We start from the raw sequence: 27,105 nt of genomic DNA on the forward strand, positions 1-27,105 counted from the left end.
TTGGAGATTCCGTATATCGTCAAGTTATCAGAATTCCAATGGGGACTAACTGTGCACCACTTATTACGGACCTGTTTTTGTATTGTTATGAGTTACAATTTATGACTAATATCAGCAAAGACCCATCGAAACAACATCTGATACAAAAATTAAACAAAACTTTTAGATATTTGGATGATATATTGGCTCTCAATAATGACGACTTCAGTATGTATACTAAAGAAATTTATCCTGTTGAACTTACTTTAAATAAAGCTAATACTAACAATGACCACTGTCCTTTCCTCGATCTTGATATCTATATCATTAACGGGAAGCTAAATACAAAAGTTTATGATAAAAGAGATGATTTTTCATTTCCTATCGTTAATTATCCATTTTTAGATGGTGACGTTCCCTTGTTCCCTTATGGTGTTTATATATCTCAACTTGTACGATTCGCTCGTGTATGTAACAACATAGTAGATTTTAGCGAGAGAAATTTATGCATTACTGAAAAATTATTACACCAGGGTTTTCGATATCATAAACTGTCAAAACATTTACTAAATTTTATCATCGGTATAAGGACATCATTCGTAAATATAACTCAACCTGCAGACATCTTATACGTTCGGGTATTTCACATCCAATCTTTTATGGTAATATTCTTTACAAAGGCTCAAAGCACAAAAATGTCAGTATTCACCTCAAAATTTAACAAAACCTTTAAACAGACTTATTAAGAAGGGATATAGTTACGATACTGTTGTCAGGGCATTAAAGATTGCATATTTTGGCTTTAATATTGATTCACTTATAGGGTCTTTGCATCGGAATTAAACATATTTATTCTAAAACCAGTTGTTGGCATGACACGGGTTATGTTCTTCTCATATATTTTATGATGGTATAATACTAAACCCCTAACAGGAGGGATTGTCCCTGATATTCATATGATGAAGACATAATCTTTCAATCAGTTTAATTGAGGTTTGGAGCTGGCATGTCAGTAACTGCTAGTAGTCTGTTGTTATTTATGTATTATTGTCATTTTGTTTATTTTCTTTTGTTTCCTATTCTGACATCGGACTTCTCTTAAACTGAGTTTTACTGTGCGTACTGTTGTACGTTTGTTTTTTCTACATTGGCTAGAGGTATAGGGGGAGGGTTGAGATCTCAAAAAACATGTTTAACCCCGCCACATGTTTGCGCCTGTCCCAAGTCAGGAGCCTCTGGCCTTTGTTAGTCTTGTATCATTTCTAATTTTAGTTTCTTGTGTATAATTTGGAGTTTAGTATGACGTCCATTATCACTGAACTAGTATACATATTTGTTTAGGGGCCAGCTGAAGGACGCCTCCGGGTGCGGGAGTTTCTCGCTGCATTGAAGACCCATTGGTGTCAAGTATTTCTGATAGTTTCAATCGTTTTGACTAAATTAATTAGATGCAAACCGCTGAAATGTAAGAAAATAACTTTGAATAGACCGATCAATGTCCGGTACAAAATAGTTTACCTGTTGCCTGAACAGGTAAATTTCAGCTGTCCGACAACTAATTAACCTTGATTAAAATGAGAAGGTATTAAAGTAGGGTTTGTTTTGATAGTACTTATTCATCATGTCACTTTTATGTCCGGAAATGTGTGGCTTTTTAAGGCAAAAGGTCGGGTCAAAAAGATGGCATAAACTTCCAATTTTTTTCTGAGTTACGTTAAAATGACCGTCTCTTAAGAAAGCCTTGAAAACTAAAAGAAGATGTCCATTTCATGCTTTTCCAGTCGGACAATGTCCCGTAAATTTATAAATGTCCGGAATATATGACCGTTTTTGAAGCCATGGTTCAGGTGACAGGTTAACAAATATGTACCAGGCATTGATCTGTCTATCTGAAGTTATTTTTATAAATTTCAGCACTTTGCATCTAATGGATTTAGTCAAAAAGATTAAGATTATCAAAATACATATATATAAATATGATTTGATGAAAAATTTAAAAAGGTAGTTTCATAGGTTTTAAGCGAAAAATATTCAGAACTATGTTGTCTGAACTAGTAAACGTGTGCACATTTGCACAGTTGTGAGATTGAATTATGCATCCGAATTCTGAAAACATGCTAAAATTATCATTGATACCTTTATCTTTCTTTCATTTCAAATACCGGTATTTTCTTGAACAAATAACGTGGAAAGAGCTACTAAACTCAATCGTGCTTTGTAAACGTACACGGATTTTACGTATTCGTCTCTGGTCCATGTTTTGCCATTGTCAAGTCAACATCCGGTATTAGGAAAATGTGCTTTTTAAAAATGAAAGTAAAGTTTTGACAATGTTATTTTGCACAAATAAAGAGTCTAACTTAAGGCAGATACATGTATTAGTACGCTGATGTTGCACACTTCGAATGATGCACTGTCAATTTAACAGTTTACATCAGAACATTGAATTTATATCAAAGCAAAATTTAATATCGTTTTAATGTCAATCATTGCCAATGGTTATATGATGGCCAACTGATTACCATAGTTGCCTTTTGATACTAAGTCGTAAGGGATTAAAATCGGGATATGACCTAAAATATCACTGGCTCAAATATTTTTTGGAAGCCCTGACCTGAACAAGTAAATTTCAACTGTCTGACAACTAATTAACCTTGACTGTAATAAGAGTGTATTAAAATAGGGTTTGTTTTCATAGTACTTATTCACCATGTCACTTTTATGACTGGAAATGTGGCTATCTAAGGCAAACGGTCAGGTCAAAAATTAATTAAAGATCACAAAAACTTTTTTTCTGAATTATGTTAAAATGGCAATCCACGTTAAATGTCCGTTTCAGCTGGGACTATTAATAGTCCCATGTTTCCGGTTCGACACGTCATAAATATAATTTATCGGACAAGTTAGGACGATATGACTCTGGAAGCCCTGGGACAAAACCTAAATTACTTTGCAAAAATGAATGCTGGATTCCTAAATCATTTATCATGAAGTCTTTCTTAATTGTTTTTTTATCACTGGAATACTGTTATTTCTATCATTTGAATACCTTCCTTGAGGTGTCTGCTCCTGTTTAACCTATTCTTATCTGATCTATTAAGATCTGTCAGTTTTAAATGTAATGTAACATACATGTACTAGCAAAATATTCAAATTATCTAATTCAGCATCAACATAGAAAATAAATGTGAATGGTATTGGGCAATGAAGTTTTCACAATCTGTTATAATTTATAATACTGGAACTTGAATTTGCAAATACATAAATTTTCCGGTTTATGACTTAAAAATTCGTAAGGGTTCCACGGAACCCAGTGTCTCCCCTACTTTTGCTGTTAGTCACAGGCTCAACAAAAATGGGGAAAAAAATATTGAAAATTTTCCTCTAGATACTATCTTTTGATTGTAAGACGTTCTGTTCAAGTTTGGTAAAAATCCAAGAAGGTTTATGAATGTAATAAATGTTTTAAAAACTTTTACTGCAGACTGTACGTAATGTTAACTGGAATAAAACTAAGTCCATTTATAAGTAATATACGGAAAAACAGGAAATATATTTTTACAAAATTGGATACTATCTTATGATCACAAACAAGCTTCTGTCCAAGTGTGGTACAAATCTAGGATAGTTTAAGAAAGATATTAAAATTTTAAAAACTTTAACCACAGAGTGAATGTTATGTTAACTGGCAGAAAAACTAAATCAATATATGAGTAAAATACGGATAAACAGGATTTTTTTTTTTTACAAAATTTTCTTCTGGATACTATCTTATGGTTATAAACAAGCTTCTGTCCAAGTTTGGTACAAATCTAGGATAGTTTAAGAAAGTTATTAAAATTTGAAAAACTTTAACCAAAGAGTGAATGTAATGTTAACTGGCAGAAAAACTAAGTCCATTTATGAGTAAAATACGGATAAACAAGATTTTTTTTTTACAAAATTTAGTTCTGGATACTATCTTATGATCATAAACAAGCTTCTGTCCAAGTTTGGTTGAAATGCAGGATAGTTTAAGAAAGTTATTAAAATTTGAAAAACTTCAACCACAGAGTGAATATTTGTGGACGCCGCCGACGACGACATATAGGATCGCTATGTCTCGCTTTTGCGACAAAAGTCGCAGGCTCAACAAAAACCAATAAAATGCAGGGCGCAGCTTGATACGACCGCAGAGGTCGAACCCTGAACAGTTGGGGCAAGTATGGACACAACATTCAAGCTTGATACAGCTTTGCATTTGGATTGTGATTAAATATTTGACACAGCATAGGTTTCTGACACAGAATGAATGTGGTCTAAGAACTTAAAATTTTTTAAATTGGACATTAACCTATTATGGTCTAATATCCAAAATCTAAATACATGGTTAGATTCAGCATATCAAAGAACCCCAAGAATTTAATTTTTGATGAAATCAAACAAGTTTAATTTTGGACCCTTTTGACCTCAATGTTGACAAAGTTGATAACGGGGCCCAAAAATCAAAAATCTAAATACATGGTTAGATTCAGCATATCAAAGAACCCCATATATTCAATTTTAGTTGAAATCAAACAAAGATTAATTTTGGACCCCGATTTGGACCAACTTGAAAACTGGGCCCATAATCAAAAATCTAAATACGTGTTTAGATTCAGCATATCAAAGAACCCTAAGAATTCAATTTTTGTTAAAATCAAACTAAGTTTTATTTTGGACCCTTTGGACCTTAATGTAGACCAATTTGAAAACGGAACCAAAAATTAAGAATCTAAATACACGGTTAGATTCAGCATATCAAAGAACCCAAATAATTCAATTTTTGATGAAATCAAACAAAGTTTAATTTTGGACCCTTTGGACCTCAATGTGGACCAATTTAAAAACAGGGCCCAAAATCCAAAATCTAAATACACGGTTAGATTCAGCATATTAAAGAACCCCAAGAATTCAAGAATAAAACCCCATTGAAATTGGTCAAGAAATAAGCAATTTATACGAAGTATCTTCTTTTGCACAATACTGTGCAATTAAATATTTCTTGCTATTGCGCAATACTGTACAATTGACAATTTCTTGCTATTGCGCAATATTGTGCTATTGGATATTTCTTGCTATTGCGCAATACTGTGCAATTGAAGATTTCTTGCTATTGCGCAATACTGTGCAATTGAAGATTTCTTGCTATTGTGCAATACTGTGCAATTGAAAATTTCTTGCTATTGCACAATACTTATTATATAATAATTTACACATCCTGTTTGGTGTGTATCTCCTACCATATCATTATTATTTGCTTTTAAATATAAATCAGAAATAACCAACTTAGAATGGAAAATTTTAAAAGAAAAAAAAAAGGAAAAAAAAAAAATCCCCCCCCCAAATTTTTTGAACCCCCTTATGATTCATCACCCCCAAACTTAATCCTCACCTTCCCTTTGTGGTATGGTACCTTGCAGTACAATTTCAGAGAGATCCATACACTTGAACACAAGTTATTGTCTGGAAACTAGAAAAATGTGTTTTTTGGCCCCTTTTTGGCCCCAAATTCCTGAACGTTTAGGGCAATTACCCCCAAACTCAAACCCAGCTTTCCCTTTGTGATATGGAACCTTGTAGTACAATTTCAGAAAGATCCATACACTTACACACAAGTTATTGTCCTGAAACTAGAAAAATGCTTGTTTTTTGCCCCTTTTTGGCCCCTAATTCCTAAAATATTGAGGCAATTACCCCCATCATCAATCCCAGCCTTCCCTTTGTGGTATGGTACCTTGCAGTACAATTTCAGAGAGATCCATACACTTGAACACAAGTTATTGTCTGGAAACTAGAAAAATGCTTATTTTTGGCCCATTTTTGGCCCCCAATTCCTCAACGTTTCGGCAATTACCCCCAAACTCAATTCCAGCTTTCCCTTTATGATATGGAACCCTGTAGTACAATTTCAGAAAGATCCATACACTTACACACAAGTTATTGTCATGAAACTAGAAAAATGCTTGTTTTTTGCCCCTTTTTTGGCCCCTAATTCCTAAAATTTTGAGGCAATTACCCCCAAAATCAATCCCAGCATTCCTTTTGTGATATGGAACCTTGTGGTACAATGTCAGAGAGATCCATACACTAACACACAAGTTATGTCTGGAAGTTACAAAAATGCTTATTTTTGGCCCCTTTTTGGCCCCTAATTCCTTTACTGTTGGTACCATTACCCCCAAAATCAATCCCAACCTTCCTTTTGTGGTATTGAACCTTGTGGTAAAATTTCATAGAGATCCATTCACTTAAACTAAAGTTAGAGTGCGAAAACCAATGTGTCTTCGGACGACGCCGGACGACGCCAGACGACGACGCCAACGTCATACCAATATACGACCACAAAAATTTTTTTGCGGTCGTATAAAAACGACTCACCAACCAATTATCAGTAAGGAAAAACTTAACACACATTATTTCTTTAGGTCTAAGTTAACTTATCTTGCATTCATTCATCTTGTATTTTCTTTTAAAAAGGACAATTAGTTTTGAAATACCTATGTCTACTTCTTCTCAGGGGTGGAGATTGGGCTTCTTGTCTATGGTTAAGATCTGCAATTTGAACTTCATCGCTTTCATCACTCTGTGATTCCTACAAAGAAACAATCATTATAAATACAAATGTCACAAAGAATTTAAATAAATTGAACCTTAGGCTTAAGCATGCTTAGTGGGCAAACTCACATTACAAATGGTCATGCATCAATTTAAAGAAGGGGAGAAAAAACACTCCTGTAAAATAAATCTTCTGAATTATTATTTTCTTCAAAATACATTTTTGTACACTACAAAATTGATCAAAAACCAGTCGGAAGGCCGACGACCCTGGTTTGACCCCATTTCTAAAGACAACAATGGAAGTCATGTGACTAACATATTTGGGCAGATTTTTTGTCATTTTTTGTTCAACTGAAATGAGTCAGTTTCCTTCAAAAAGTCCTATCCAATGAAATCATTAAATCGTTTCTAAGGGCTTGCTTTTTGACTTTCGGAATTTTAATATACTTTATGGAAAATACTGTTTCAATACAAATAAAAATCGTGATTCACAGACTACAGAACACATTGCAATTTGTCAATGAACAAAATAAATGCATTGGTTGAATGGTCACAAATTTTGATTAAATTAGTTAGCAGTTGCAACAAATGATTTATTGCCGAAAGGTTTTAGAAGAAATCCTCACAAAAACACTCTGGTCATAGCAATACTATGTGGTCGGTCAGGAAATTATCAGGAATGTCCTTCAACGCATAGCAGCCGTTTTCATTTTCGTGTGAGCAAGACAATGTTACCAGTAACTCCTCCATTGAAATTACTTCAACTGAATACTTCAATAACATCCAAAGTAAACCAGGAAACCAGTTTCCAATGATTTGACAAACTACCAAGGTGACGGAAGGAACCCTAATGACCTTTACTATGTCCCCACAGGATTTTTGAAAAATTCCTGATCCAAACGCAAACGATCCTATATTCAACGAAATAAACATGTTATCCCCAAATTCTGAATTGAATTGTCTGTGGTATATACTCAAACATTAAAATAACCAGATAGGGTGCTGATTAAAGTGCAAGAAACGTCTACTTGATGATGGAAAACGGCCTTTTCCCTGAAAAAACTGCAAACAATTGCACACAATTTGAAATTAACAGAATGTTACTAGACATTTAATTACAATTTCATGTACAATAAATGGAGAATGTGTCCATGGGACACAGATGATGCCCCCACTTGCATATGTGACAAAAAGATTTTTTTTCTAAATTCCTATTAAAAATTAACCAAGATGATCTAATCAATGTTTATTAATGCTGAATGTGTATTTTTCCCTTTATTGGATCATTATTCTTTTGTCAGCTGTGCCATTTGGGAGTGTAGTTTATATTATCGTAAAAATATGGATTTCCGGCATGGTTGATCCACCTCTGATCGATGATTTATATAAATTAGTCAATGGCGGTTGCAGAAAAATTGCAATCTTTGAAAAACTATTTGGAAAGGAATATGACATTTTAAATGGTTCAAACTTTAATATAAGCCATTGTCAATCACGTTCTTGTGAAGAAACTATTTTTTTTAGCGAAAATATTTTTTTTTATCTATGCTCAAGTAACAAGCTCTGGAAGTGAAAGAAAATACTTTGATTAGTTTGCAAAGAGACGTCACTGCCTCTGGTTTGCATGAATTGTTGTTTTTTTGAAATAGTCATTCTGCAAAGTGTATCAACACGTTTCTAAAGAAATAAATAGTCTTTATCTAGGAATGTCTTAATAAATAAAAAAGAATGCCGTTTCATATAAAACTTTTGACAAGTATAATAACTCAGACGTCGCCTGAACAGACTCGATGCGGTGGGAGCATAAAAATACTTTGACATTTGTCTCAATTTAAGCACACAATTTCAATAAACAATTCAATCAACACCTTTATTTATTAGTTCATTGTTTCCGAAAGCTATAAAATGCAATCAGATGATTATTGATTTTCTGTCAAAATCGTAACGCCTGACGACTTATAGGTGAAATCCCAGTATTGTCTTATCAGGGATTAAGAAGGAGAAACTTGAAAAAATAAACAAGATAGATGTTATACAATTCTTTCACCAATAATGAATTCTAATCATCGGAATTTTTTTCCCCGCCAAATGCGAAAATGCCTAAATGGCAACCCTGGGCAACATATTTCAGCAAGGATTCTGTATAACAGAGAATCTATACATAGTGGACATTATTTCTTAAGATGATTCACAAGAAATTCATTGGCTTTCACAGGGCTCGACATTACCGCTTGTCCTATTGTCCGGGACAAGTGGACACAGACGTCGGGCAAGTAGATTCACCATACTACTTGTCCGATGGGACAAGTGAAAAATCGATGTCAGATATAAAATATATCAAACTCAAGACTTATAAATTCCCAAAATATTGAAAGATTCTTTTAATGATGATACGAAATGAAATATATTCATTGATTGAACATGCTGGCAGCGGCTGACCAGGGGAATATAAGTAAGGGGAAGGAAACCAATGTTAATATGCTGGGAAGATTTCATTCGAACCTCTCAGGGAGAAGCGTTTATATCAAAAGGATAAATCCCGAGAGATCCTGGTCACTGGAATCTCGATCTCTAACATGTTTGAATCAGTTGAAATTCACAAAGTGGCCAGGTGTTTGAATGGGACAAATAATAAAGCTATGAATTTCACTAATACCCATATCTTGCATATAAACCTTTTAAAATTATTGATGGTGGCAAAACAAGCTTTTATAATTTTATCTTGATTTTTAAATACATTGATACAAAAAACAAGAGTGCACACGCTGAAATGTCTCGCCTTCTTTACTAATCATTGATATTATGTTGATAGTCCTAAATATAAAGCTTTATTACAACTGTCACATAAACTTAACATTAACCAAGTAAACTAAACATTGACCAATGAACCATGAAAATGAGGTCAAGGTCAGATGAACCATGCTAGGCAGGCATGTACAGCTAACAATTCTTCCATACAACAAATATAGTTGACCTATTGCTTATAGTTTAAGAAAAACAGACGAAAACACAAAAACTTAACACTGAGCAATGAACCTTGAAAATGAGGTCAAGGTCAAATAAAACCTGCGTGACTGACATATAGATCATAAAATATTTCCATACACCAAATATAGTTGAACTATTGCATATAGTATTAGAAAAAAAGACCAAAACTCAAAAACTTAACTTTGACCACTGAACCATGAAAATGAGGTCAAGGTAAGATGACACCTGCCAGCTAGACATGTACACCTTACAATCATTCCATACACCAAATATAGCTGACCTATTGCATGCAGTATTAGAAAGAAAGACCAAAACTCAAAAACTTAACTTTGACCACTGAACCATGAAAATGAGGTCAAGGTCAGATGACACCTGCCAGCTAGACATGTACACCTTACAATCATTCCATACACCAAATATAGTAGACCTATTGCATACAGTATAAGAAAAACAGACCAAAACACAAAAACTTAACTATAACCACTGAACCATGAAAATGAGGTCAAGGTCAGATGACACCTGCCAGTTGGACATGTACACCTTACAGTCCTTCCATACACCGAATATACTAGACCTATTGCTTATAGTATCTGAGATATGGACTTGACCACGAAAACTTAACCTTGTTCACTGATCCATGAAATGAGGTCGAGGTCAAGTGAAAACTGTCTGACGGGCATGAGGACCTTGCAAGGTACGCACATACCAAATATAGTTATCCTATTACTTATAATAAGAGAGAATTTAACATTACAAAAAATCTGAACTTTTTTTTCAAGTAGTCACTGAACCATGAAAATGAGGTCAAGGACATTGGACATGTGACTGACGGAAACTTCGTAACATGAGGCATCTATATACAAAGTATGAAGCATCCAGTTCTTCCATCTTCTAAAATATAAAGCTTTTAAGAAGTTAGCTAACGCCGCCGCCGCCGCTGTAGCCGCCGCCGGATCGTTATCCCTATGTCGAGCTTTCTGCGACAAAAGTCGCAGGCTCGACAAAAATGTTTATTAAGTACATAAAACATTCTACTGAGAAAATCTGCCTTTTTAGATTTTATTATAAAGCAAAATCAAATGAAATATACTTTAATTATAAATAAAACTGAGGTACTTATATTAGTGAATTTGTATTAAAAAGTTCCCCTTAATATGCCATGCATGACACTTTTATTGTTTATTTATATGTTCTGTACATATCAGGGATGTCATTAGAAGCCGGCAACCGGCGAATTCCGCCGGTTACTTCTGCTTTGGCGCCGGCTACTTCAAAATTGTCAAAAATAATATATTCACAAAGTTTTCATTTTTTACCAAGTCGATGAAACATTGATAATTAAAGAAATTCAGACATAAACGATTCATTTTCTGAAGAACAGAGATTTAAGCATTGACTTTACAGTGTGAAGCAGATTATTTAATAAAAAGACAACTTTTTATCACTTCATGCATTTCAGGAACTTGTTACACGAGATCGTACATCAATCTAACTTTCGGCGACAAAATAAGTTTGTTACTTCATTTGAACGTGATAAAAATTGCCTCCAGTAAATGTTTAATCCATTTATTGCATTAAAACGTTATATTCCTTTCCAAATAGCTTGTCAAACATCGTTTATTTTTGTAAATTTTCTTCGTCCGCCATTAACCTTTTACTAACTACGGATCGGAAACGGACCAGCTATGACCGAAATCCGTATTTTTACAATAATAACTACGGACGCATGAATGGAACAGCTGACAAGGAAATTGGTCCCAAATGGAAAAATTACGCATACCACACACATTAACAGACTTTTTGTTAGATTTACTAGATTAATGTATATAATTCCATTTGTTTCAAAATATTGATTAAACTTGCTTAATTAACTCTGGGACTATAATACTAATATCAATATATATGGCCCAGCTTAACTTTGTATATCTTTTGATGAGAAACACTGAATTTCATAAACATGATAAACAAGATAGTTTTTTATTTGAATTGTAATTTATATATTATAATTTCTTTATCTTTTTGTCATAAAAAAAAATCTTTTTAGTGCTAGATATTTAAACAACTTTGAATTTGAACTTTTACTTTAATTGTATACTCAGATATGAATTGAACAATATAAAAAGAACATTATTTACATATGACCCTTTGTACTATAGGTAGTAAAAACCAAACATTGTAGCACAAAGGAACACTTCTCTTTCAAATCTCACCACTTCTCCCTATCAGTTTCAAAAAGAGAAGTCACTTCTCCCTATGATTCTGAAGTAGTGTGAGCCCAGCATTATGCATTTAAGGATGTACTTAGGTCAGGTTTTGGAATTTCTGTCAGATGTTTGGACTCTGGTTTTTTTCCTACTATACAGGGTAAAATATTTTACCTGATGACCCCCATTTTTCTTTTCATATATAATACTTCAATTAATAACTCATAAAAGGTCATACACCAAAATTTAAGCAGATTGTAGATTTCTTCTCTTACCATTAGTTTGCTTCTTAACTTAAATGCTCTTGAAGTCTTCTGACTTATAGTATCAATTTTAAATTCTACATTTTTCTAATTTCACCAAAGTACATCCTTAAAGACTCATCTTTTTGAATGCAACAGTCCAATTCATCATTTGATTTATTGTATATAAGTATGTGAAATTATTAATACTGAGAAATAAAAAAAAATGTTGTCTATGGGTTAGAATTATTTGAATAATTGCATGTCTACAGTTAAACTAAAAATATTTTCAACTAATAAGATCAAATTTGAATCTTTTCCTGAATGATCATCATGTCTTACAGAGTCATGCCTTCATCATTTTCCTCAAACGACTTCAACTACTTGTAAGCTGAAAGTCTTGATATAGTGATAATAATATTTATGTGATCAACTTTATAGAAAATATGACCATCTTGCTGCTCATTTACCTTATCATCATTAAAAAAATGGTGTTTGATTAAGACTAAATTAGAGTTCAGGAGCCCCCCAGAATGCAGGATTTTTGCACCATTTTAGAAAAAAATTCTGGTGGCCTTAAGCGGCCCCCATACCCCTCGCCGTGATGGGCGACGAGCAAGCTCGTCGCACCGGACGTCTACGACGTCCGCAATCCTTGCCTTCTACTTTAATTATTTATCCTGCTACTTCAAAACCTAGTGACATCCCTGCATATGTTGGAAAAAAACGTTTTTATTCTTTAAAATGTTAAAGTTAAGATAAAACTCCATATGGAGGTGGTCCTACATTTGTAATTTATTAAAGTGATGATGATTTAATGATCGACACATGATAGTGAAATTGAGTCAGTCTGAAATAATAAAATTCGTAAGGGTTCCGCGGAACCCAGTGTCTCGCCTACTTTTTCTGTTAATCGCAGGCTCTACAAAAATGAGGAAGTAAATCAATAAAAATATTCCACTTGATACTATCTTTTGATTGTAAGAAGCTTCAGTCCAAGTTTGGTAAAAATCCAGGATAGTTTATGAATCTAATAAATGTTTAAAAACTTTAACTGCAGACTGAATGTAATTTTATCTGGAAGAAAACAAAATTTCCTTCTAGATACTAGCATTTGATCATAATCAAGCTTCTGTCCAAGTTTGATACAAATCCAAAATAGTATGAGAAAGTTATTAAAATTTTAAAAACTTTAACCACAGAGTGAATGTGTTGTTTCCTGGCAGAAAATCTAAGTCCATTTAAAAGTAAAATACGGAAAAAATAGATTTATTTTTTTACAAAATTTCCTTCTAGATACTAGCTTTTGATTATAAACAAGCTTCTGTCCAAGTTTGGTACAAATCCAAAATAGTATAAGAAAGTTATTAAAATTTTAAAACTTTAACCACAGAGTGAATGTGTTGTTTCCTGGCAGAAAATCTAAGTCCATTTAAAAGTAAAATAAGGAAAAAATGGATTTTTATTTTTAAAAAATTTACTTCTGGATACTATCTTATGATCATAAACAAGCGTCTGTCCAAGTTTGGTACAAACCCAGGATAGTTTAAGAAAGTTATTAAAATTTTAATAACTTTAACCACAGAGTGAATGTAATATTTCCCAGCAGAAAAACTAAGTCCATTTATAAGTAAAATACGGAAAAAATGGAATTTTATTTTTACAATATTTACTTCTGGATACTATCTTATGATCATAAACAAGCTTCTGTCCAAGTTTGGTAGAAATCCAGGATAGCTTAAGAAAGTTATTAAAATTTCAAAAACTTTAACCACAGAGTGAATATTTGTGGACGCCGCCGACGACAAAGACGACGACGACGCCGACGGAATGTAGGATCGCTATGTCTCGCTTTTTCGACTAAAGTCGAAGGCTCGACAAAAATGAAATTTGATGTGGTATTCTTTATTTAGTTACAAATTCATATAGCATAGCAAATTGCTCCCTGGCTTCATTAGGTACAATCAAAGCTCAAGTGTTATTGGTGCATACCTTCAATATGTAAGATTTTCAATTTTGAATTCGGACAAGTGAGTTAAGAGTTCGGACAAGTTGATTTTCTTACAACTTGTCCGAAGGGACAAGTTAGAAAATATGATAATGTAGAGGCCTGTTTCATTAGCAGAAGGTAATATGTACAGTGGAGTCCCCGGTGTCCGCGCAGCCGGTGATATCGTGCATTAGCTGATTTCGTCATATCAACACAGTAACTCAAATAAAATCGTTCTTGTTATTGTTTTAGCCTTCCGAAGGGATAAAAAAAGAATAAAATTGATAAGTTCAAGAGTTAATTAATTACTGCAATCCCAGGATTTACAATATTTGGCCAATTTCCATTAAAAAATTACATCATCAGATTAAATTTGTTTTAATTTAGTCAAATTTAAATCAGATTGAAATATTTTTTGCTCTGCATCCTTGGCAGTGTGTTTGGTTTAAATTCTGCTATATTTCATAGTATAAAATCTTTCCTTTATTCAAAATAAGCTATTTTTGGAAGGCATGCACGAAATCACCGGACATTGGAGGAACTCTCAGAACAGGGGTTTCCCTAATTTTGGACACGCATTACACAAAACCTGAGGGTGAAACCATACAAACAGAAGATTTTATGAAATAAAAGTATGTTATGAATGTGTTCACACAATATTATCCAATTATTGGTTTTATCAGTTGAATGAAGTGAAGTCACAAATCTTAGGTGCGCGGATACACTGGACTGCACCGTACCGAAATAAGCAACAAAATTGTTTTTTTCTGAAGTAAGTGCATGAAGTGTATTGTCATCAATTGTTTCTGAATAGGAACAACACATAATCTGAAATTAGTCTTTAGTATCATTATATAGTGCTTTGACACAATACAATAACATGCAACAGTTTGTAATCTTCAATATAAATGAAGCTGTAACTGTATACCAGAAGAAGAAGACACTATGATATGAGAGTTTTGGTACTTTCAATAGGAATTTCTGCAATTCAAAGTATCCAACATTCACCAATTATTTTGACAGGTGATATGAAAAACCCATGTAAGTTTCTAATGTTATGAAACAGATTCAAAATGTGTGGTTTATTATGTTAGGTCCATGGTACCCTGATTTTTTTTCTTCAAATTCATCTGTATTCATATAGGCATGTAAACACGATCATATTTGTACAATGATATGAACAAAGTCTTTGTCGGGAATTTGTTATTTTTTTTAACATACATAGTTTACGGATCGCTGAGGTTTATTCGCCCGATCCCTATTGAGAGACAAGAATGTATCAGGAGACCCTTCTTTTACTCCTATACTATTCCTTGTCTTCACCATCCCGATGGCTTCAAATTTCAAATACTTTCAGTTATCGTTCAGACACCATTGCCTTCTCACAATCTCCTGTCTGCGTCGCGCTAAAATAGTTCACAAAGATTTTACTTTTCGTTAATAGTTTGTATTTTGATTACAGTTATTAGATCCAAAAGATATTTGTATATTTCATATTTTATTTTTTATAAACATTGAGCAGGAAATTTAAAATAAATACAAATGTTCCTGTACCATCGCGTATGAATTTGAGGATGAAAATATGGCGGGATTTTGTTTTAAAAACTAGGAAATGAATATTTTTCCCGAAGTTTACTACCTATTCTAGAAGATGTCATGCTGGTGCAGTATTTTGTAGGAAAGTATAATAGTGTGCTAAAATATATAAAATTTAGCAAAATCTATCGATCTGTTATATTGACTTTCATACATTTTCTTTGTTCAGTGTTGTTGAATGAAACGGAAGTATACAATGATGATGGAGGGGAGATAATATTCGACAAGCAAAAAGAAAACATGAAATGATCATATCTTCAAAAGATATTGCTGTTAACCTTCTTAAGTGCCTTGTCACATTTTATGCAGTTTATTTTGCTGTTGGAAGTCTTGTCTATGCCTCATTTAGGTTCCCATTATTTAATATAGTTTATTAATTTATGGCTTTTAAGGTTCATCATAACAAATGGGCAAATATGGCCGTATTTTCACCTCAAAAACTACTCTGTGTACAGACTTACCTGTTTAGTTTGAAAAGTTTTAAGGCCTGGCATCCACTAGATATATAAAAGTTAAATGTATTTTGCATATCAGAAAGATAAAATCTTTTTTGGATTTTGATGGGCATTTTTTTTCGTTCCTGGAGAGATGCTCCCTCTCAGGTAACAACTGGTTTGTATTGCATTGATTGTCCTTGATTGGCATATACAAAAGACAGACAATACATATTTACACATCTATAGATGAGTTAAAGGTAGTAACTGAGTGGACAGTATCAAATGCAATTCAGGTGTTTGTTTATTTTTACACCTTCTGCAGGAAGGAAAAAAAATGCCCATCAAAATCCAAAAACGATTACATCTTTCTGAAACACAAAATGCATTTAACTTTTATATATCTAGTGGATGCCAGGCCTTAAAACTTTTCAAACTGTACAGGTAAGTCTGTACACAGAGTAGTTTTTGGGGTGAAAATACGGCCATATTTGTCCATTTGTTATGATGAACCTTAACACAAATCCTTGATTCATGTGGTGATAAATATAAAATTCAAATGCAATTAATGTTTTAAAAAATTAAAAACTTAACTGGATATTGTTGTGCACTTTTTTTGTTGCAGAAGATGATAAAATTAACAAAAGTTGAGTTTCACTTGATATGGTCCACTCAGTGACACAGTTTAAATTTTGTCAACTATCTATTATCTTCTTTCCAAACTCTGTTTATTTTCGGTAGGTCTTTTCACCACCGAACACCCCAAAATTATCTATAACTATGAAAAAAAACAATATTTTGTTATGTTCTCTTATCTATTTCACGTATTTTAGTAAAAAGGTTAACAAATAAAAAGGAAACGAGACCAATTGATAACACCCTAAAGAGTAGAAGAGTCATCAACATTGCAAAACACCGCCAAACACCCATAATTGTACTTTTTTTATCATTTTTTTTTATTTATTTTAACTTTTGTTGTAATTAAGTAAAATAGCAATAAAAGGAAATGAGACCTAATTTTAACATCGTACGGAATAGGAGAGTAACCGACCACACTGAACAACGTAAAACACTGCTGAACACAAGAATAATCTTCTTTTTTTTTGCTATTTATTTTGTCTACTAGTTATAATTAAATAAAGAGTTTCAACAAGTGTTATAGAAGGTTTGATAGGTTTAATAATGAAGTATTTAGATAACAAATAAAAGGAAATAAGAACAAATATTTACATCGAAGAAAAAAAAAGAGTCGCTGAACACATTGAAAACCGCTGGACATCCAGAAATAAGTCTATAACTGAAATCATAATGCCTAAACGTAAAATTTCGTACCTAACATGCCTAAAAAGGTCCGCTTTTTGGCTAGTAACTTCTAGTGTTTCCACTTTATGTTGTTTGACCTGTTTGAGAAAAGAAGTAGGCTCAGCCTACTATTTTTCATCTTGTTTACTTCGTCTTAATTGGGTAATTATATTTTCTTAAACAGCAAAACTGTTTTTTTCGTTTTTTTTTCAAAATAGTATGCAGATTAGTATATTTGTTAATTACGATTAACCATGAATAGCAAGGAAGACGTCAATCTGATTATCACCGACGTGTCTTAAGCTGAAATTTAATTATTTCCTTCGAACTTTCATTTTACACCTTCTTTTGTGGATATCATTCATTCAAACTTAAGTTATTATGTGGAAATCATTGAAATGATTTTTCTTATTTATTTCTGAGTTAACTTCAAACTCAAGCACAAATCATTATTGTTAATTGCGATTAATCATGATTGGGAATTATCAGGTTTAATCTGTTTATCCAAGACGCGTGTCAAGATATCATGAATACATTATGTACAAATTACATTATACTTTTCGCATTTTTTAGGATACATTAGCTGCATTTGGCATTACCTGTAGAAATTTTGGTTGGTCAAAAACTTGAATTTGTTTGATTGAAAGACCCTATAAAATGACATAAATATATATATTGAACAAAATAAAAAAGAAATCATCTGCCCAGAACCAAAAAAAAATACCTTAAATAAATATATTGAAATAGACATTGAATCACATGTATTTGATTCACAGAAACAATAACATAACAAATAACTAAACTTTCACAAACACCCTGTCAGGGGTACTACTTAAACAAGTGATTTCATTATCACCTATTTCAGTGATTTGATAAATTCAGTAATCACCTATTTAAGTGATTTTGGTGTTTCCTTTGATCTTCAAATGCTAATTTCATTGATTTTCCATATTTTGACAAACTTCTCTATAATCATGATAATTTTCCTACATAGATCAATTATCCCTTTTTCTTTGTATTTTAATTTCACCAGTGCGCTTGGGCAGTAAGTTAGTGGTTAAAGCTTTTAAAAGTACCCTTGGGAATTTTTCTGTAATCAAATATTCATTTACTACTCTTACTATCAGAAAAGGTCAACAATATTAGGTAACCTGATTGATTTTCTTTAGAGTTAGAATGATCTACTTCAAGGTTATGTCCTGATCTACAAATTATTCCAGTTTTTGCATATTTTAAATAATCTGTAAAAACTAACAAGCTTATCAAGCAAAAGACTATTTCTGCATGTACATAGTTGTTTTTTCAATGGAATTCTTGTCTTTTTACCAATAAAAAAATCAACCTTGTGGCAAAAATATCAAGAAAATGTTATAAACACTTATTGAAGTGATTATATTTTAACTTCTCAAATTACTTGTTTCAGTGATTTTAAAAAGTCTGTGTCTATTTTTGTGAAAATTTTTAATATTTCACAGCCAAAATCACTCGAAGAAGTGATTCTGAAATCACTTGTTTAAGTAGTACCCCTGACTGACAAACGCTGTGTGTATTCTCGGTTTAATTATTCTTTGAAATTGCGATTAAAAAATCAACAAATTCAACAGTTTTCTGCTTTAATTGACACACATTATTGTTTTTTTCATAGTTTTAATTCACTTTTGGGGTGTTCGGTGGTGTTAGGCGGTGAAAAGACCTACCCGTTTATTTTGGCAACTTTTTGTAGGAACGAAAAAAAGAACTGCCACATCCAGTTCAGTTTTTTATTTATCTAGGGCATGCTATGCCTTAAAATTTTTCTAGATACACAGGTTTATCTGTACTCGGGGGAAATTTCGAGGTGAAAGCAGCCATTTTAGCCAAAGGGTCCACAAGAACTTTAAACAGGTTGGGGGAGATCCTATTAAATGGGTACTATCCTCATGGATGACTTTCAAATTCATGCCCTTTACTGTAAATTTCATAATGCTTATGTTATTACGTCACACTGACACAGTAAGAACCAATTGTTTGATGACGTCAAAATGTTGTCATTTACCTGAATTTTTGCACCCTTGAAATCAAAAGTTAATATTTTATCACTGAAAATTAATACCTGACTGCCTGTTTTGGGATAACAGCCATAAATAGGGATAATACCCATTAATGAGGATCTCCCTAACCTGTTTAATACATGATTACTCCTGTCAAATAAAAGCCTAATTGGTCCATTTTTTATTGTATCTTCGACGTACACATATGAAAAAATTTGATGTCATAAAGCAAATATCTTTACGTCACAATGTCCTATAATGAGTTTTCCCCCAAATGACCCCATGTTAAATGGGGGAAGATCATTCTTAAAATGGAAATTGGAATCTTGTGTATTAATTTAAATTCAGTGCATATGAAGGGTCTGTAGAAGCCTTAGGCTGATTATGACCTCAATCCAAAGGTACTATATAAAAATAAGAAGATGTGGTATGATTGCCAATGAGACAACTATCCACTAAAGTTCAAATGAAATGGATGTAAGCAATTATAGGCAACTGTATGTTGGTCTCCTACTTACATATTTTTGTGTGAATAGTATGTCAACAAAGTAATAAGTTGACATTAGCTATAACATGTATAAAGAGCTGTTAAAAAGAGTTTGACACAATTTTGCTCCTGAGGAGGTCGAAGTGTTATTGACCTTTTTTACTTGGATCTTAGTCAACCCCATGTTTGTGCCAACTAAATATTAAAGATGTAAATGTGCATTTACCTGTCAAGGTGTCTAATCTTGCTAGAATTCTCAGGTTCCAAATTTATGGCACCTTGCCTTCTTGCTTGTTCAGCTGTAGGAGAGTGATGCTAGGTAACTGTGTTACCCTCTTAAAATAAAGTTGAATTTATGTACAACTTCTCTGGGTGTTGTACCATTCGCATCAATGTGTTTGTCTGGGAAACCCACTAGTCTAAAAGGGCAATTACACGACACCCTCATACTTAAAAACAAGGACTTACAGTTCTACAAGCGATTGTTTATTTACATCTTAATTTTTTTTGTATGACAGACTCTCTACTAGCATGACTAGCACATTATGATATCCTTTCAATAAATTTTTAGGGTGAATTACAAAGTAAAAAAGTTCTTTATTTTCAATCAGAAAATTCTCAAGTATTAGTAATGTGCTCGAAAATTTTCTTGATTTTTTAAATGGACTTGTAACATCCATGTATTTTAGATAAAGACTATATCTTTTGAAAGTTAATGCTAATTTTGTGAATAAACACCACTTTAAACAGAATGTATTCATTTAAAATATTTCTGTTAAAATAATGAAAATGAACCAAATAAGGGGAGTGAATAATGGAATCTTATTTTAGGACTTCAAATCTTAAAAAATAAGGTTTACCAAAGAAATCAGTTACTGGGTTTAATTAAAAATGTTTGATCATAAATATGAATATTAAGTAACAGATTTCTTTTCTTTTACTAGACAAGCAAATTTTGATGGAAAAATCCCATTTGATTTTGAAGCATGGATATATTTATCAGAATGCTGCAGTGTGTACAAAGACAAAGATTTGGGTAAGAAGGACCATGGAGAATAATGCTCTACCTCAGTACTTCTTTGTTAGATAAGTCTTTTTACAAAGTAACTGTCAATATATTTTTAAAAGCTGTAAACAAAAATAGAAAGTAAGTGACTGAGCATAGTTCCTTTGCAAAGTCTTATTACTAATACAGTTAACGTTGCTCAATATCAATAAAAAAAGATATGGGGTAAACATTTGTCAGATAGCAACCATAAACAGTCAGGCATAGATATGGAATAAATGTTTAACAGATAGCAACCATAAACAGTCAGACATAGATATGGAATAAATGTTTGTCAGATAGCAACCATAAACAGTCGGGCATAGATATGGAATAAATGTTTGTCAGATAGCAACCATAAACAGTCGGGCATAGATATGGAATAAATGTTTAACAGATAGCAATCATAGACAGTCAGACATAGATATGGAATAAATGTTTGTCAGATAGCAACCATAAACAGTCAGGGGTAATACTTGTAAATCCCTTAGACCTCCAAAAAATTTATTTATCGAAATATCTTCTTTTTTTTTTACAACCCCTGAAATTGTGAGGTTTTGGGACTTCAAAACATGCCTAAAATATTTTTTCTGAATAAGATTTTCATACAATTTTCTAATTAGAGTTCAACTTTTTGTATCAAAAACTGTTCAATTAGATTTACTGGGTACACATGTTAAGTAACTATGCAAGGCCTTCAAAAATTGCTTCTTGAGAAAATATCTTACCAAATGAAATTTTTATAATGCCCCTGCCATCACTGGAGGGAGCATTAAGTGTTACCCTTGTGTGTTCGTTCGTCTGTCATACGTCCCAAAATTGGTTTCCGTTCTCTTAACCTCAACCAAATGTTATGAAACTTATACACAATGCTTATTACCACAAAACACAGATCAGGTTCGAATTTTGGTGGTGTCACTTTTATCGTTTTAGAGTTGTGTCCCTTTACAAGTTTCCGTTCTCTAAGTTAAGTTTGCCTCAACCAAATGTTATGAAACTTATACACAATGCTTATTACCACAAAACTCAGATCAAGTTCAAATTTGGGTGGCGTCACTTTTAATGTTCTTGAGTTATGTCCCTTTATAACTTTATATGCAAGTGGGGGCATCATCTGTGTCCCATGGACACATTCTCCATTTATTGTACATGAAATTGTAATTGAATGAATAGTAAAGACAACTATTAAGTACAGACAATCATTCACTTTATTAGAACAATGCAATAAAGAGAAATTCAAGAAAGGAGAAACGATTTATTTATATACATTTAGAGCTATTTTCCTAATGCTTGTAGTTTAAATGGTTTGGTTCGCTTGCTTTCTTTGTTTGTATAAATGTGTGTTCAAGCATTGTAACTAAGATTGACATCAGCAATCAGTAGATAGGCGGGGCCATCATCTTGTATACATTATACTTAAATGTTACTGGATGTTAAGTATAATGCAGAGTAAAATGTATACAAGCTGAAGCCCCGCCTATCTATTGATAGTGATGTCAATCTTAATTACAATGCTTGAACAAACATTTATACAAACAAATTAAAGCAAGAGGAAAATAGCTCTAACTAATATTTTACAACAGGATTTTTTTTACATTCTTTTTGTCAACTCTTTTTTTTTTTATGTACCAGTGGCATTGTTAATAAAGTTATCAAAATACTGGACAGTCAATTTCATTATGTACCATGATGATGATTTTAAAATTAAATATTGATATTTTTGAGTTCATTTATATATAATTTATGACGATTGAAAAAAGGTCAGATTAATCAGTTTAACATTTTTGGTATTCAATATCCAGTCCTTCCGCCAGTTAACCAGTGAACTGTTGACAACATAACATTATAGTGAAAGCAGTATCGTCAGGTAATTACACATTGCCCATGCCAAGTAAGGATGGGTTGATAGAAGCCTTGCTCATATTATTGAATTATATTTACAGTAAATGTGATATCCATGGAAGTGACCTACTTTATCTGTGGTGTGATATTTGGAATTCTAGTAAGGTCTAGAGTTTGGGATTATGCAATTACAGTCACAGTTATCCATATATTAGTCTCTTGTTTAGGTAAGATTTTAATTAAAGTTATTAAAAAAGAATTTGATTCATTTTAGATATTTTTATTTGTACATATGAATTTCTTTGAAAAACCATAAATGTGTATTCCTTTTTATATCAATGTATTTATTGTACATGTTGTATAGGTAAGGATTCTGCTTAAAAAGACAAATAAAATTGAGAATGAAAATGGGGAATGTGTCAAAGAGACAACAACCCGACCATTGAGCAGACAACAGCCGAAGGCCACCAATGGGTCTTCAATGCAGTGAGAAACTCCCGCACCCGAAGGCGTCCTTCAGCTGGCCCCTAAACAAATATGTATACTAGTTCAGTGATAATGGACGTCATACTAAACTCCAAATTATACACAGGAAACTAAAATAAAAAATGATACAAGACTAACAAAGGCCAGAGGCTCCTGACTTGGGACAGGCGCAAAAATGCGGCGGGGGTTAAACATGTTTTTTGAGATCTCAACCCTCCCCCTATACCTCTAGCCAATGTAGAAAAAACAAACGCACAACAGTACATACAGTAAAACTCAGTATAAGAGAAGTCTGAGTCCGATGTCAGAATAGGAAACAAAAGAAAATAAACAAAATGACAATAATACATAAATAACAACAGACTACTAGCAGTAACTGACATGCCAGCTCCAGACCTCAATTAAACTGATTAAAAGATTATGTCTTCATCATATGAATATCAGTCACAATCCCTACCTTTTCATAATTTGTGTGAATTATTTTTAGCACACCATTCAGTTCAGTTTGAGTTATTTCCCTTTTTTGTGTCTATTGATGTTGATTCATTTTATATATCAGTACTTCCAAGTTTCATAATAAGACAGAATTTGTTGATGCCTTCCTATATGACATAGGTTAAGACTTCTGTGTAAGAAACAAAAATTGTTCTGTATTGCATTGCGTAAAGTAAATTTTTGTAACACTTTGTAGCTCACATTTTAGGTCAGAGTGAGATATTTCCTACACCAAACATCTGTTCATTTGTAAACATTTTTTTTGGAAAGTCTCAAAAATCAACTGGAAAATTTTTAACCCAAACATGGAGATGGTATAATTGCCATTGACAAAAATTTCCATTAAGAACAAAGGACAAAGAAATATACAACTACAGGTCACAATTTTGCCTTCAACAATAAGCAAAACCCATTCTGCATAGTAAGCTTCAAAAAGCCCTGTCATGACAAAATGTGAAATAATGAAGATATTAAACCAACGGCCTGATTCATAAAACAATTTGGCAGTCAGCAACCAACAACAACCACTGGTGTACAGGCACATGAAGAATCTTTGGCTCAGTTAAACATGCTTGAGAGCGCTCAAGGCTCATCTAACTTTGGACTGTAGTGTAACAACACAGCATAAAAACAAAATTTGAAAAATAATTTTGAAATGGCTAACTCAGCAAATTGATACTAGTCACAAAAACAAATAACAAAAAGACAAAAGATACAAAGTACCTATCTAAGAGTATTCACAGTTAGGAAAGCTAATTCAGTCTTATTTCATACATCAATTCATTACATATTCGACTCTTTTCAGTGATGTTGGCTTTTCCCATGAACTGGTCATGGTGGGTGTGCTTAGGTAAGTACTAGTTATATAACTACTTGTGTAATCCAGGGTTATTGACCAAATTCATCTTTTATGGTTCACCTCTATAAATGTAACAACTAAGAGTATTCGATTATATTATAGTTTCCCTTTTCTTTGTTGATGACATTGATATTGATTTCATTAATTAAAAACAAAGAAATTTTATTTATTTTCAATGAATTGCGATTCAGTTTGATATATATAACTGTTGACACCTGTGTCAGAATTCATCATCTGACAATTGATTTTTTTTCATAAGGTTTTCTTTTCTCTTTTTTTTTTTCATGTTAGGCGCATAGTTATGAAGAAATATTTGAAAACCCCAAGATTTCTTCATAACTTGAATCAGAAACTCCAATAACACTTTGAACTGACATAATATATCTTTCTTTAAGGATGTGGTTTAACAGTGTTGATTTTGGTGGGAGAAGCTGTTGGATTTGCAAGAAGAAAGAAATCTTTAACCAAAGTTAACCCAGAACCCTCACAAACAAACACAAGCTACCTCTACAGAAAAGGATAAATACGGAGAGATATCTACGATCTATTAAGAGAAAGAAAGATGTAGTTCCAGTAGCAGAGATTGACCAGCTTCCAACTTTTAATAGTCCTAATACCTAGATTGGACTATGTAACATTGGACCCTTTACATTTATTAATAATTGATTAAAATTCAATGTCTAGCTGCACCATACTTTTTTATGAAGAATAAGGGTACCTTTAGTGACTTCTTTCAGTAGGGGTAACTGAATGTATAAGAATAAGATGTATGCAATTTTTTAGTATAATATCCTCTAGACTCCTACATGAATAATTATGTTCAAAACTGACACCAAATAGTATACTACATAAGAGTTAATTTTGTTTTAAAAATGTCATAGAAAAACTTAAAGGAATATATATGAAAGAGTGGAAAGTGAAGGTATTTAATGATGTAAGAAATAATAATAACCCAAAATATAAACTTTGTACATTTCCTTAATTAAATCATATTTTAATTTCGAAATTGAAAAAGGAAGACACAAATAACAGTCTAGCTTCTGAGCCTATTTGTAAATTTGCAAGGAGGAAGTGGAAGATGCGGTCCACTTTCTCCTCACTTGTAAAATTTTAGAAAAAAATATACATCAGAGATCTTTGTAATACATAGCTTAATTTAAACAAATGTAAGCCAGAAAATATGTTTATATGGCTAATCGGCTATGAGAATCCAGAAGCCATAAAAACATTTGTAATTTAATAATCAGTCTCTGGACTGAAAGAGATTTGATTTCAAAAACAATATGAAATCCTTAATGTTAGTGTAATGAATTGGTGAATCATTCCTAGGCAAACTTTATATGATATATATACATGTGCAATTTTGTACACTGCAATATTACATTTTTACTTTATTTTGTAATTATAATGCCCTTTTGGGCATTTTATTTGACAATAAAATTATTGTTTTGTGCTGTATTGTATTTCATACCTGATAATTTATGAATTTAGACCCCTTCTTTCTGTAGAACCAAAATGATGGAATTTAGAAGGAGAGTACACATTCAGCTTTTAAGAAATAAGCTCTGCCAGGGTAACAGTTGCTTCAACAAAAATTTTGAACATTTTAAGAAACTGACCCGCTTATCACTTAATATGACCCTTTGAAGCTGTGACTGATGATTAGTTATTCAAGACAGTTCTATATGTCACATAATATTTATCCATGATGGTATACTTTTATCCATGGTAAGTATGCATATTTTGCATAAATAATAATCATTATTTCAAATAAGAAAAAAATGCTATTTTTGCAGTTATTAATTGGAGGTAAAACCTCTCAATTTTTAGCTGGGACCAATAGTCATGTATTAGTCCCAGATTGAAGACTAAGGATGTAATTTTTACTGAAAAAAATTATGCACTTCTACTTATGAAAAAAAAATGGTAATTTCGTTTGTGTAATGTAAACTTAACACATGAAAGTGTGACTTTACTTTGATAAAAATTAAATAAATAATGTGACTTTAGTGACAAACTAAGATTAATAGACATAAAGCTCATTTTATCTTAAGAAAAATTGCTTTATTTTCTAAAGAATGGCAGTAATGCAACTATATGCAATAGTGCTATACATGTATCAAGATGATGGATGGTTTTTTTTTCATAACCTCACTTCAATCGAAGATTAAGATATTGTTGGAAATTATGCACACAACTCTTCAAATCTTTCCACCAGTGATTTTGATTATAAGATTTAATAAATAAATAGTCTTTCATAGATACAAAGATTTGATTAGTAAATTTGGCTGTACCTGTAGAAAACTTATTAAAATTGGTATTTCACATCCTAAATTTTACGGTAATATTGTACTAAAAGCGCGGAAATCACTATGTGATCCGTGTAAACTTATCGAACCTTTAAACAAACTTATTAGTAAAGGTTATCTTATTAATGTTGTAATAAGATCTTTGAATTTTGGAACTTTCATTTGTGTATTTAAGGCAATATAAAGTTTGGGATTCAAAATTCTACATAATATTTGACTTTATACAGAAAATTTGCCC

At 32.3% G+C, this 27,105-nt stretch overlaps 2 protein-coding genes across 2 annotated transcripts in view; one reads left to right on the forward strand and one right to left on the reverse strand.

Moving 5' to 3' along the window:
* The window catches only part of LOC127698630 (ATPase family AAA domain-containing protein 2-like), a 113,082-nt gene extending 97,713 nt beyond the window's left edge, over positions 1 to 15,369 (reverse strand). Inside the window, exons 1-2 of the mRNA XM_052202186.1 lie at positions 15,204 to 15,369; positions 6,498 to 6,592 (exon numbers count right to left, since the gene is read on the reverse strand). Of these exons, the coding sequence (XP_052058146.1) occupies positions 6,498 to 6,592; positions 15,204 to 15,308 (200 nt within the window). The 5' untranslated portion in view covers positions 15,309 to 15,369. The remainder of the gene's footprint in view (positions 1 to 6,497; positions 6,593 to 15,203) is intronic.
* A 194-nt stretch (positions 15,370 to 15,563) lies between these two features.
* On the forward strand, positions 15,564 to 26,009 carry LOC127699040 (transmembrane protein 244-like). Its single transcript, XM_052202802.1, has 5 exons — positions 15,564 to 15,927; positions 20,776 to 20,867; positions 22,820 to 22,945; positions 24,505 to 24,549; positions 24,954 to 26,009. The coding sequence occupies exons 1-5, from the start codon at positions 15,824 to 15,826 to the stop codon at positions 25,079 to 25,081; spliced, it is 495 nt and encodes a 164-aa protein (XP_052058762.1). The 5' UTR covers positions 15,564 to 15,823; the 3' UTR covers positions 25,082 to 26,009.
* The last annotated feature ends 1,096 nt before the right edge of the window (positions 26,010 to 27,105 follow it).

Source organism: Mytilus californianus, unplaced genomic scaffold (assembly GCF_021869535.1).
Source record: "Mytilus californianus isolate M0D057914Y unplaced genomic scaffold, xbMytCali1.0.p SCAF_1, whole genome shotgun sequence".
In the NCBI taxonomy this organism is placed as follows: Eukaryota; Metazoa; Mollusca; class Bivalvia; order Mytilida; family Mytilidae; genus Mytilus; species Mytilus californianus.

Bases quoted from the DNA above. Each gene is read 5' to 3' on its own strand.
- LOC127699040 (XM_052202802.1), top strand. From the start codon at position 15,824: ATGATCATATCTTCAAAAGATATTGCTGTTAACCTTCTTAAGTGCCTT. The intron at 20,868-22,819 runs GTAAGAAGGACC...TTATATTTACAG, and splicing joins GTACAAAGACAAAGATTTGG to TAAATGTGATATCCATGGAA. The intron at 22,946-24,504 runs GTAAGATTTTAA...GACTCTTTTCAG, and splicing joins TATATTAGTCTCTTGTTTAG to TGATGTTGGCTTTTCCCATG.